At 51.3% G+C, this 12,294-nt stretch overlaps 1 protein-coding gene across 1 annotated transcript in view; it reads right to left on the bottom strand.

The window, feature by feature from the left end:
* SLC35E4 (solute carrier family 35 member E4) overlaps window positions 1-12,294 on the bottom strand; it is a 12,866-nt gene continuing 572 nt past the window's right edge. Inside the window, exons 2-3 of the mRNA XM_015406025.1 lie at window positions 3,807-5,240; window positions 1-999 (exon numbers count right to left, since the gene is read on the bottom strand). Coding sequence (XP_015261511.1) covers window positions 578-999; window positions 3,807-4,443 — 1,059 coding nt within the window. The 5' untranslated portion in view covers window positions 4,444-5,240 and the 3' untranslated portion in view covers window positions 1-577. The remainder of the gene's footprint in view (window positions 1,000-3,806; window positions 5,241-12,294) is intronic.

Here is a 12,294-nt window from a genome sequence, read left to right as displayed (position 1 = left end):
GGATGGCTCTCTGCATCCAGAAAACTGGCACGCCAGGAAGGATAGGCTTGGACTACCCTCCCTGGCAGGCGAGCTTTTCGTAGGCAGAAAGAGTCTTTTTTAAAAAAAAAAGCGGGGGAGAATTTAAGCTCGCTGCTCTTCCGCTGCAGCAGGCAGAGGAGGTATTTGCCCAGAGCCCTCTTGCTCTTGCCCCGTGGAACAGTGTAGGGCAACGTGAGGGTTAATTACCTGGGGAGGCTAAACCCTCCCCCAACACTCTTCTGGCTGCTAATCAGCACCGCCTTCTCTCCCACAGGCTGCAAGGGCAGCTAATATGGCATTTGGCAGAGGACAGACACGTGGGCTTGCCCAGAGCTCAGGCGGGATTTAACTGTGACGCTGGCTGAGGGAAGCGAAGTCACCTGTGGGGACTCTGCCCTGGCACAAGGCCTTGTGGAAACTGGGACGCTACCTGCGCGGAGCCAGTGCCCTATTTAAACACAAGGCCCCACGGGAGAGTGCTTCTGCCTCCGCCGGGCTCCCGTTTCACTCGGGGCTGAGCAGCCACAGTCCCAGCCGGCCTGACGGGAGCCCCAGTTCAGTCTCGCTTGGCTCGCCTGCCCCAGGGACGCCAGCAGCTGGCGATGCGGTCACAGTGGTGGTACATGAAGACCCCCAGGAGGGTGAGGGCGATGCCCGCGTAGCCCAGCAGGGTCAGACGGCTCCCGAAGAGCGCGTGGGAGAGCAGGAGGTTCCCCACCACGTTGAAGTTCCCGAGGATGTGGATGGTGAGGGCGGACGTCAGAGAGATGACGCAGAAGCTGGCCAGGTTGTAGAGCACGGAGCCCAGGCAGCTCAGCAGGATGCAGAGCCAGAGGCTGCTGCCGGAGGCCAGCGTGCCGTCCCAGGAGGGGCCGACTTCCAGCAAGAGGGCCGCCGTGAAGAGGATATAGAAGCTGGGCAAGGAGGTCAGGCACAGCAGAGTCGGAGAGTCCATCCGCTCCTCCTGCAGCAGGGTACCTGCAGGGGGAAAGCAAGAGAGTGTCGCAACGAGAGCTTTCAACCAGGACTGGGACACCTACTTATCCATAAAACTCACTGGCGCCAGGCAGGCAGTCTCTCTCTCTCTCCCTCTCTCTCTCTCCCCCCTAGCGTACCCTGTAGGGTTGTTGTGAGGATACCACAGAGGAGGAGTCGGCCATGGAGGCTACCATGAGCTCTTCAGAGGAGAAAGCAGGAGAAGGCGTCATCGGGTTACGGTTGATTCATGGTGACCCCTTCCATTGAGCACTCCAGGCGAGGGACGAGCAGAGGTGGTTTGCCACTGCCAGCCTCTGCAAAGCAACCCTGGACGTCTTTGGTGGGCTCCCATCCAAGCACCAACCACGGCTAACTCTGCTTAGCTCCTGAACTCTCATGAGCTGGGGTTCAGCTGGGCTGTTCAGCCTGGAGGAAGGCTGGGGCAGCTGCTAGAACCCAGTCCTGAGGATGCGAGGGGGTACGTGTCCTGCCAAAGCCAGCTCATGTTAAGGCTGGGGCAGGAGGGGAGGGAGAGGGTCGTTTCTCATAGGATGCCCAGCAGTCTGATCCCCCTTCGGCACTGTGCGGGAACGCAGAGGCCGGCACAAACCCGCTGTCTTAGAGCACTGGTGCTGGAAACAGGGCCACAGCCTCCACTGACCAGGAACAGAAGGGATCCCTTCCTGGAATGAAGACATGGACTTCCATGCCATACGCAAATCAGAGTACAAAGCAGCCTTGGCTGGCTCGTGAAACTGCCTTATACTGAATCAGACCATCGGTCCATCAAAGTCATGATCATCTATCTGTTTGTAAGACGCCCTTTTAGCCAGGAAAGGAGAGGAAGCCACCTTGTACGGCCAACTTGGAGTGCCCTAAACGGTGCTAGGGCAGAAAAAGCCAGATGAAATCATCCTGCCACTGGCATAGCAGGCTCTTGCACCGTTCCCATTCATTTCCATCAAGCTTACATAGGGGAATGCCCTGGGTATATTGTGTCCCGTGTGGATGGATGGGGGGGGGGGTGGCCATCAGTGTGTTCTGCCTCAGCTACCCAAACTGGCTGAGATCAGCCTAGGAAAGATGAATGGTGCTGGGCATGGTGGGCGGGGTGGGGGTTGCCAGAAGTAGATCAGGGCAAGTCCCCTAGGGTGGGGGGCTTCTCTGACGCAGCTGAAGCACAGTAAGATGGGGCTCGATGAAGCATAAAAGCTATGGGGGAGTTGGACCCACACCCAAATTTCTGGAAAAGTGAATAGCTAACACACACACCCCCCCCATTTTGTCCTTGCTGTCTAGACCAGGGGTGGGTAAGGGCATAATACCATGACAACTGAGACAGAGCTAGATGGGTAGCCGTATTAGTCTGTCTGTGGCAGTAGAAAAGAGCAAGAGTCCAGGAGCACCTTAAAGACTAACAACATTTGTGGCAGGGTAGGAGCTTTCATGAGTCACGGCTCACTTCTCCAGATTGCAACTGAGTCTCAGCTGCCCTGGCACACAACACAGGGCTGCAGCTTCTACACACGCTTTCAAAGTCGTGATAAACTGTGTGTATTCCACTGCAACTCCCCAGGCAAAAATGCAGCATTTCACAAGAATCACTGCCTTTCTTTCTACTTCAGCATAGGACTAAAAGAAGGGATTCATTCATTTCATTTGACAAGCCTTTATCGGCATACGTATATACATACGATAGGAGATCAGATTAAATATAGATCAGAAAATACAAATCCATATAGGGTAAAATTGGGAGCTACGGCGCAGAAAAAAATCATGAAAGCAGAAAAACCTAATGGTTACTTATCAGAACGTATAGCCATAGCTCTAAGAAGAAACCTTGCTACTATTTCGGTTATTTCTGCAGAAAGAGAACCTTAAAATCATCAGGAATTTCTGAGAATTGAGCTAATATAGGATACAGAAGATCCTGGCGGGGCAACAGATAAAAGGGACATTGAAGGAGAGCATGTGGGAAAGAAGAGATTCAAACACTGGCACTGTAGAAATAACTCTGTGCTAACTTTCTGCCTTTAGAACAGCTCAAACCTGCATGAACTATGGGCTGGATCCAACCAACTTTTACACTGATGAAAAAAGGGGGGGGGAGGGTCCCCTTTGATCACCTCCAAGATCCTGGGACCTGCAAAGACAAAAGCCACGTGCGATGGAAGGAGCAGTAGTAAGGAGGGGAATTAAATGAGGAGGAGGAGGAAGAGATTGGATTTATATCCTGCCCTTCACTCGGAGTTTCAGAGTGGCTTACAATCTCCTTTCCCTTCCTCTCCCCACAACAGAACCCTGTGAGGTTGGTGGGGCTGACAGAGCTCTTTCGAGGACTGCTCATGAGAGAACAGCTCTGAGAGAGCTTGTGACTGACCCAAGGCCCCACCAACAGCTGTATGTGGAGGAGTGGGGAATCAAACCCGGTTCTCCCAGACCAGAGTCCGCGCTCCTAACCACTACACCAGCCTGTCTGTATCCAGCCCTATGTAAATCAAGCAAACTTGCATAATTTCTCTTTGCGTAATTAGCGTTTGTTACGGTGCATCATTTAGTCAGACTTAGTTACGGGGAGAGGCAAGGACATTCAATGGGCACTGAGCCGCCACCCTTATAATCGCACACTGCTGGTCTCCGAGATGTGACCAGGCCTTGCCACGTTCTTTCAAACTTATCTAGCCATAAGGACTAGAAACGTATTCTCCTTTAAAAACGGAAGCCGGGATTCTACCCCTACAGTGCTCCGGCAGGCTCATCTCGCACTCCTGGACACACACCCACACACAGACCAAGGCACGACTTACTCTGCTGGATGGACTTCAGCCCACGGAGGAAAGTAGCAGCAAAGAGGAAGCAGCATCCGGCTTGATCGAACTGCACCTCCCCAATGATGCTCAAGGAGGCCCCCAAGCAGATGGGCCCCATGGCGGCGTACTGCAGCGGGTGGTGGTGCTTCCCCAGCAGCACCTTGGAGAGGGTCAGAGTGAAGAGTGGCGTGGTGGTGTACACCATCTGGGCAAAGTCCAGCTGCACGTAGTTGAGGCCCAAGTTCCCAAAAGCCACACTGGCACAGAAAGTCAAGCTGAGCAGGAAAACCCGGGCCTTGGCCTCGGGGCCGAGTGTGGGGTTCCCGCTCCCCCCGGCCCGGAGCCTGGCCAAGGGTTTGCCCACCACCACGCCGGTCAGCATGTGCAGGGACGACAGCAGCACGGGGTACCGGAAATTGTGGACAGCGAAGATCCACTTGTTGAGGCTGGACATGGTAGTGCCCGTGACCAGCCAGACGAAGACGGTGGCCACGAGGGGGACAGCGCGCAGAGACGGAGAGGAGGGCCTCTGTCCGCCATGCTGCCCTGGATCCGGCTTCCAAGGAGAGCGTGGCCACGCTCCATCGGCAGAGTTCATTCCGGCGTCATCTCTCCTCCGAGAGGGCAGGCACATTGGGGACGGCAGCCTCCTACCGACGGGAGCGAGTCCCTTTCCGAGCAGCTCTGCGTCCGGAGGCACCCGAGAGGAGGAGGAGGAGGAGGGTCCCTTTAGATCATATTCCCATCGTGCCGCTGCAGCAGCAGCAGGCTCTCGCTCCTCGGCTGACGGCCTCTCGGCAGACCGTGGTTCCTCCTCCTGTATCTTTTCCAGGAGTCACTCCCAGTGACTCACCAGGATGATGTTTCCAACTCCGGCTCGGTGAGGCTCCCTGGCTTGCTTGGAAGTGTCTCTGTAGGACCTGGAACTGAAGGAGAAGAAACGGCAAGGAGCTGGAACTGGGGGGAAGTCTGCTTCACGCGGAAGGCAAGCGGTCATCTCGGCTCCCACCGTCCTCTGCCTTCGCTCTGGCGAGGCAGCCGTCCAGGGACTGCTTGGTGTGGGATGGGTCCCGGGGCAATTCCATGGAACTGGTTAGATGACCAACGAGCCTGCAATTAAAACCCAGCAAGGCTCTTCTGCTTTATTACCAGCCTGCCCTCCTTCTCCCCTGGCTGAGCTGGATCCCTTGCAGCTGCCGCCGGCTGCCTTTTGCCGGGCCCTGGGCAGACAGATGCCAGACAGAGAGGAGCAAGTGGAAAGTCTGAGGGTTCCGTGGTTGGTGAAAAGCTCCTCCTCTGGCACAAGCGGGCAGTGCAACCGCAGCAGCTACAGCCGATGAGAGCGTGTGTGCGTCCCTAAAGTGAATGAGTCCAGGAAGCCGGTGCTCTCTTCTGTGGGCCCGCCCAGGGCGACTCATCCGTTGCTTTCTCCTGTGGGAGGAAGAAGGGCGGAGTGAGGCAGGGAAAAAACACTCACCCATACAAGAGTATCCAAAACAAGCAGGCACTGTGGAGACACACAAGAACCTTGCAGGGACTGTGCCAGCACCCCTTCCAGGGTGGCAAAAAGGGGGACTGAAGCGAGGTTTCTTTGTGTGCCAGGGTTCAGCCTGCCCTCTGTTTTCAGTGTTAGGGCTCGGCCTTGGGGGAAAACAAGGTGCAGACGATGGAGATGCTCCTTTTATTTATATCCTGCTTTTCTCCCGAGTTGCGAGGACCCAAAGCAGCTTATCAGATTGCTCTCCCTTCTTCCACCCTCTCCCTCCAACCACCACTTTGTACGGTAGGTTAGGGGGAGAGATTGTGATGGGCCCAAGATCATCTGGCTGGCTTCCACATGGCACAGCGAGGATTTAAACTTGGCTGTCTCAGGTCCCGCTCTGCTACTCTAAGTACTGCCCCCTGCTGGCTATTCCTAGCACCTGATGAAGGGGGCTTGCACACAAAAGCTGATACCCAGAATTAAACTTTGTTGGACTTAAAGGTGCCACTGGGCTCAAACTTTGTTCTGTTTGCTTCAGACCAACACGGCTACCCCACCGGAATCTACCACACCTCTGAATAACCGCAGAATGCTTTTCCTTTTCTACTGTGTAATGACAGAGTCCCCTCCCACCCACCCACCCCAAGAAATCAGACTTGAAGGAAGGAACTCTAAGCATGTCCAGATGCCGCCTCCTCCTCCTCCTCCTCCTTCTCCTCCTCCTCCTCTTTTTCTAAATAGTAAACATTAGGCTAGGCCAGTCAGGAAAACACCCTAACAGGAAACAATGTAGTCTTAACTGGAAATGAGACCCTGATGCTGAACCTGTGGAACCAGAACATTTGAGGTGCAGGCGTGTAAAGGGTCTGTGTGTTTTTAAAGTATTTTTTTATATGTGCATCTGCGTGTGTGCGAGTCCGTGTGCCATGGCAACTTCTGGTGACTGACCCCTACTAGGGGCCTGGAGAATATTCAGGGGTTCAAGAAAGCCTGTCCCCGCCTCTGGTATTCCCATGAGGTCTCCCATCCAAGGAGTTGCCAGAGTTGGCCCTGCTTAGCTTCCGAGATCTGACGAGATCAGGCTTGCCTGGGCTATCCAGAAGAAGAAGAAGAGAAGAGACTGGATTTATACCCCGCCCTTCACTACCCAAAGGAGTCTCAGAGCGGCTTACATATCTCCTTTCCCTTCCCCTCCCCACAACAGACACTCTGTGAGGTAGGTGGGGCTGAGAGAGCTCTTTCGAGAACTGCCCTTGAGAGAACAAGCTCTGAAAGAACTTATGACCGGCCCAAGGTCACACCAGCAGCTGCATGTGGAGGAGTGGGGAATCAAATCCGGTTCTCCCAGGTTAGAGTCTGCGCTCCTTACCACTACACCAAACTGGCTCAGGTCGGGGCGGTGTGTAAGGTTTGACCTTGTATATTATTGGAGTTTATCTGAGAAGCCAACAAAAGGCCCACGGACCTAATGGCTGACCCACAGAAGCATGAGCCGCCCACATCCCCTTCTGATCACCACAAGTTGGCAAGAAAAAGTTTCAATTTAAATATGCAGATGCAATTGAGAAAACACACACATTTTGTACAAGAACTTAACTTATTCCTCACACTGGTGGGGAATGGCATTTCCTGATTAAAAGTGCAATGCAAACAAACATTTAAACCAATGCTTTTCTCTGGAACATGCAGTGATCACAAGGGCAGCTGCTGGCTCCTCGTGCCTCTATACATTTCGCTGAGAACAGCAGCATTTTAAGCTTTCAATGAAGGTGTGAATCAGCCACCAGATTCACAAAGACTTTGAGCATGCACGCAGATCCAGAAAGTAAATTACGTGCATTTAATAGCCGCAACACAAATTACCTACAAACAAAAGAAAGCTAATTTAGAGCAAAGGTTCATAGATTTTGTCCTTCCAACAAAATACCTGCATGCCAGCCATACCAAGACCTAGTTCCAAACATTTCTTTTAAATGTGTTGTTAAAGGCTTTCACGGCCGGAGTTCATTAGTTGCTGTAGATTTTCCGGCCATGGCCACACATCCTGGAAAATCTACAGGAACTAATTTCTTTTAAAGACTGGACTTTGCCTGAATTTCTCTAGAGGCTCAGTGAAAGACACGGCATACAGCTTCCTTTCCATTCCCATAGTGGGTAAAAGTCTGGAGACCCAGTCAGAACATGAAGCAAGATCATGCTCAGTTTTGCTAAGGCCTCTTTAACAAATCTTTCAGGCTTATGCTCAGTAAAAAAAACAAAACCCCCAGCTTGGCCATTTCTACCGACCTCTGCTCACTGCAACTGACCCATAACAATTCTGGACTGGGCACAGGGCTGCTGATCTTGGGCTGGTGGGGAGAGGAATCACTTCTCTAAAAACTGGTTCCCACTTAAAAGCTGGTTAATAAGACCGTGAAGGCAGATTTGCATTTGTCGCTTTAATGTGTGCACTTGTTTTTCTGCCAGTTATCTAACAGGTGTGAGAAAATAAAACCACAGTTGGTCAGGGCTGCTAAGCAGCCATCAGTGCAAAAATAATAATTGTGAGCCATCGAGTTGCAACCGGCTCATGGTGACCCGGAGACCAGGGGTTTTCAGGGCAAGAGATCAGACTGACATGGGGAATTAGCTTGTGTGTTTGTGCTAGGAGAGGGAAACCAGGCTAAGAGTACTGAGTTTCAGTAGGAAAAGATGGCAGAACTTGACTTAAAAGTTTTAAAAGGAATATGGGGTTAATTGAGGGATTGGTACAATGTGTGTGTGTGTGTGTGGGGGGGGTTATCCTAGCAAATACTAAACCAAAGCACAAACAGCAAATTCCTTATTGAAATAAACTATGTAAGAACCACCATAAAAAAAAAAATCAAACGGAGCTACTATAATTTGGAGCAGGAGCTACTTTTAAGCTAGATGCATAAATGTGGGGAAAACGAGGAAAAAGGATAGAGAAGTGGGACTTTTGGGACAGAGGCACCCAATCTTTCAGATGAGAGGCCTAAATAGCAGAGAGGAGCAAAACTCTCTGTGTGGTGCAGTGCAGTTGGGCAAATAAATGGAGATAGATCAAGATGGAGAACAAAGACATACCTTTCCTAGCCTGCGTAGAAATTAGGTGAAAGAAGGAAGGATCCAGTGCATTGCAATCCAATTTGTCACCAGGATCAGACTCAGTGATTTCAGCATGGAAGAAGACCAGCCATGAGGCTGAAGTGCCAGGTAGGATCTGGAAGGCAGCTACAAAGGCTTGGGACCTGAGTGACGGCTTTTATGCACCTTTAGCAGTATTGAGAAGGGGACAGTCTGTCTGCTGTGACAGGATTGGGTTTTGGCTAGAAACTTTGAATCTTATTGGAAGGTTTGAATTTTAGGGGAGTGGAAGACAGAAAGAACTCCAAATACGGGCAAGATTAGCCATGCTGAAAGGATGGGAAATATCAACCTGGGGTGATTAGGCCCAGAATACCAGCTTGGTCTGGTTTAGCAAAGGACTACGCACAGTTTGATGGTCTTTCTTGGGTCTATGATTAAATTACTGGAGTGGCAAGCCCGATTAACAAAGGTGAGGAGCATGGCCATGGTGACTGGTCTCAATTTGTGATTAGGTTTCCAGGGTACTTTCCATTGAGAAGCAGATTCCTGGGTGGACTAAGAAGGCAACTTATTCTTCTGCAAATCTGGATCATTAATTATGGCCTGAACCTTGATGAGCCCTCAGGAAGCCAAAGAAGAGGACTATTGTCAAGGGAGTGTCCTGCCTGGGGTGGGGCAATGGGCCACTCCCCTGAGCATCAGCTTTTCTGTTGCCCACAAGCCTGATCTCAGTTTCTCAGCTTTAATTTCAAACACAGCTTCCCTTCCACAATCTCAGACAGCATGTGGCCTGAGAAGCCATGAAAGTGACCCAAAACACAGCTCCTGACTCAGGTCTGCTTTCAGGGTTATGTGCCATCACCTCCCTCTGCATAGCAACCCCAGTCTTTGGTGGTCTCCCATCCAAGTACTTTTATTGAAGTCATATGTGACTAAGGATTGGTTCTCCTTTTGCACACAGATCTTCTGATTTCTGCACACTCAATTACTGTATCCTTGGGCCTGGTTTACACTGGCGACTCCACCACTAAGTGACAACTTCCATGTGCCTAACCTATAATATTTTGGTTTTGCCCCTTTCCCAGGAGCTCAGGTAGGGTTGCCAACCTCCAGGTAGTGGATGGAGATCTCCTGGGATTAGAACTAATCTTCAGGCGACAGAGATCAGTTCCCCTGGAGAAAACAGCCGCTTTGGAAGGTGGACATTATGACCTTATACCCCATTGAAGACCCTTCCCTCCCCAAACCTCACCCTCCTCAGGCTCCACCCCCCAAAACTCCAGGTATTTCCCAACCTGGACCTGGCAACCCTAAGCTCAGACCAGCACACATGTTTTTTGCTTTCTCCACCATATCCTAACAACAACCCTGTCAGGTAGGCTGTGATGGAAGAGAGTGACGGGCTCCAAGGTCACTCACTGAAGTTTCATGACAGAGTGGAAAACTGAACCTGGGTCTCCTCAGTCCTAGTCCAGCATTTGAACTACTGCACTGCGATCACGCTTGAAAATATGAATGGGACCATAAGAGACAAGACTTTTCCGTTAAGCTTCAGATCACCGCAAATCATTGTATACCCTGAGTTGGAACATGTGTCGAGGCCCAGGGTGGGTGAACTCCACTCCCAGGAAATAGCTGGGTGGGGGAGGGCTGCACCAGTGAGTAGCACATAGCAGGGAACAAGGGCAGGAAAAGGAGGTGTGACCAAGGGGTGCAACCCCAGGTAGAGGAGGAGAGAGGGCACCTGACACTAGACAGACAATTTGGTGTAGTGGTTAAGAGCGGCAGCCAAGACTCTAATCTGGAGAACCGGGTTTGATTCCCCACTCCTCCTCCACATGAAGCCAGCTGGGTGGCCTTGGGCCAGTCACAGTTCTCTCGGAGCTCTCTCAGTCCCACCTACCTCACAGGGTGTCTGCTGTGGGGAGAGGAAGAGAAAGCGATTGTAAGCCGCTCTGAGACTCCTTCGGGTAGTGAAGGATGGGGTATAAAACCAACTCTTTTTCTCTGCCTGGGGTCCATCAAAACCTTGAACTGGCTGTGTCTAATGGAATGCTTTCCAGTGGAAACAGTCTGTATGTTCACATCTGCACTGTTGTATGACATTCAGCTCTCACCTACCGTACAAAAATCCAGTAAGGCATGTATGTGCATGTGTGAGCCACACCTTGACAGCTGGCAGTTCATTACAGCAGACTGACTTTTTCAAACAGGACAGCACTGCGGTTGACTCTGCATGATCATCCAAGAGCCAGATTGGTGTAGTGTTTAAATGTGCGGATTCTAATCTGGGAGAACCGGGTTTGATTCCCCACTCCTCCACTTGCAGCTGTTGGATGACCTTGGGCAAGCCATAGTTCTGGCAGAGCTGTTCTCTCAAGAGCGGTCCTTGAAAGAGCTCTCTTAGCCCCACCTACCTCACAGGATGTCTGCTGTGGGGAGGGGAGGGGAGGGGAAGGGAAAGGAGATTGTAAACCACTCAGACTCTGAGACTCAGAGTGAAGGGTGGGGTATAAATCCAGTCTCTTCTTCTTCTTCTTCTACCATTGTCTTTGGCAGCTCATTCACAAGTTTTTACCTGATGAACATGTACGTCTGAACCAATGGATTGCAATAGTTCATAGTTGTTCTGTTTAGTTCTCTCTTTTTTTAGAGGCCTGGATGGTTAATCTGAGAGGGCCCAGTCTCATCCCACATATTTCTTCCCCACAAAACCTCCTAGAAACAAATCCCCACCCATATAAAACTCTCCACAGAGGACAGCACTTTTGTATAACAGAGGGATCCCAGAACCACTTTTCAAAGTCCCAGCTTCGCCTGATAACAAGTCAGACCACTGAGCCCAGAAGTGCCACCTATTCTGCCGGCACCGGCTCTCAAAGATCTTGGGCACAGAAAAGTCCTTCCCAACCTTATTACCAGAAATCCTCCCAGCTAGAGATGGCAGGGTCTGAATTTGGGACCTCATGTGTACAAAACATGGGCTCTCAACTGGGCTAAACCTTTCCCACGCACTTTATGGTCCATATGCCAAACATCATATATTGCCTTTGACAAAGTACAAGGTGTACAGGGAAATCTTCCAAGTGTCAGTCATAAATACATTTGGAAAACCAGGTTTTCCACCCAGGCCATCCTAGAGAGTTGGTGGCATTTAAGAACAAAAAGAAGAGATTGGATTTATATCCCGCCCTTCACTACCTGAAGGTGTCTCAGAGCGGCTTACAGACTCCTTTCCCTTCCCCTCCCCACAACAGACACCCTGTGAGGTAGGTGGGGCTGAGAGAGCTCTGACAGAAACTGCTCTTTTTCAAGAACAGCTCTTATCAGAACTATGGCTTGCCCAAGGTCATCCAGCCAGGTGCAAGTGGAGGAGTGGGGAATCAAACCCGGTTCTCCCAGATTAGAGCCCGCGCACTTAACCACTACACCAAACTGACTCTCTTTAAAGCTGAAGGGAATTTCAGATGAGCAGAAATTTCTCCACTTCAGTGGAGTGAGAATTTACCACCGACAGCAAGGTCTGGGGACAATAGCCTCCCATCCAAGCAAGGCCTTTGAGACAACCAACAGAACCAAGCGGTCCAGCTTTTCCCAGACTGTACCACTTCAGTTTGCAGGAGGAAGCGAGTATGAATAACCAGGTGTGGGGAGTACTCCCTGCACACAGAGAAACAGCAGGTCGGGACTGAACCTCCTCTTCGAGTCTCTTTTTTGGAAAATGGGCACGGACTGGGATTTGTTTTAATTCCATCGGGAAATAGCCCCCTCCCCCCGGCTAAGTGGTCCAGTCCCGGAGAAGCGAGTCTGCTGATTGTACAAAAAGGGGGTGGAAATGCACACGGGTCGCGTCTGAACTTGTTTGCCGCTGCGCTGTAGGTTTGGGAGGGAGGGAGGGAGGGAGGGAGGGAG

Source organism: Gekko japonicus, unplaced genomic scaffold (genome assembly GCF_001447785.1).
Source record: "Gekko japonicus isolate JY-2015 unplaced genomic scaffold, Gekko_japonicus_V1.1 scaffold431, whole genome shotgun sequence".
Taxonomy (NCBI): Eukaryota; Metazoa; Chordata; class Lepidosauria; order Squamata; family Gekkonidae; genus Gekko; species Gekko japonicus.
The sequence above is the reverse complement of the archived record's forward strand: the minus strand, read 5'-3'. Positions and strand labels throughout refer to the sequence as shown.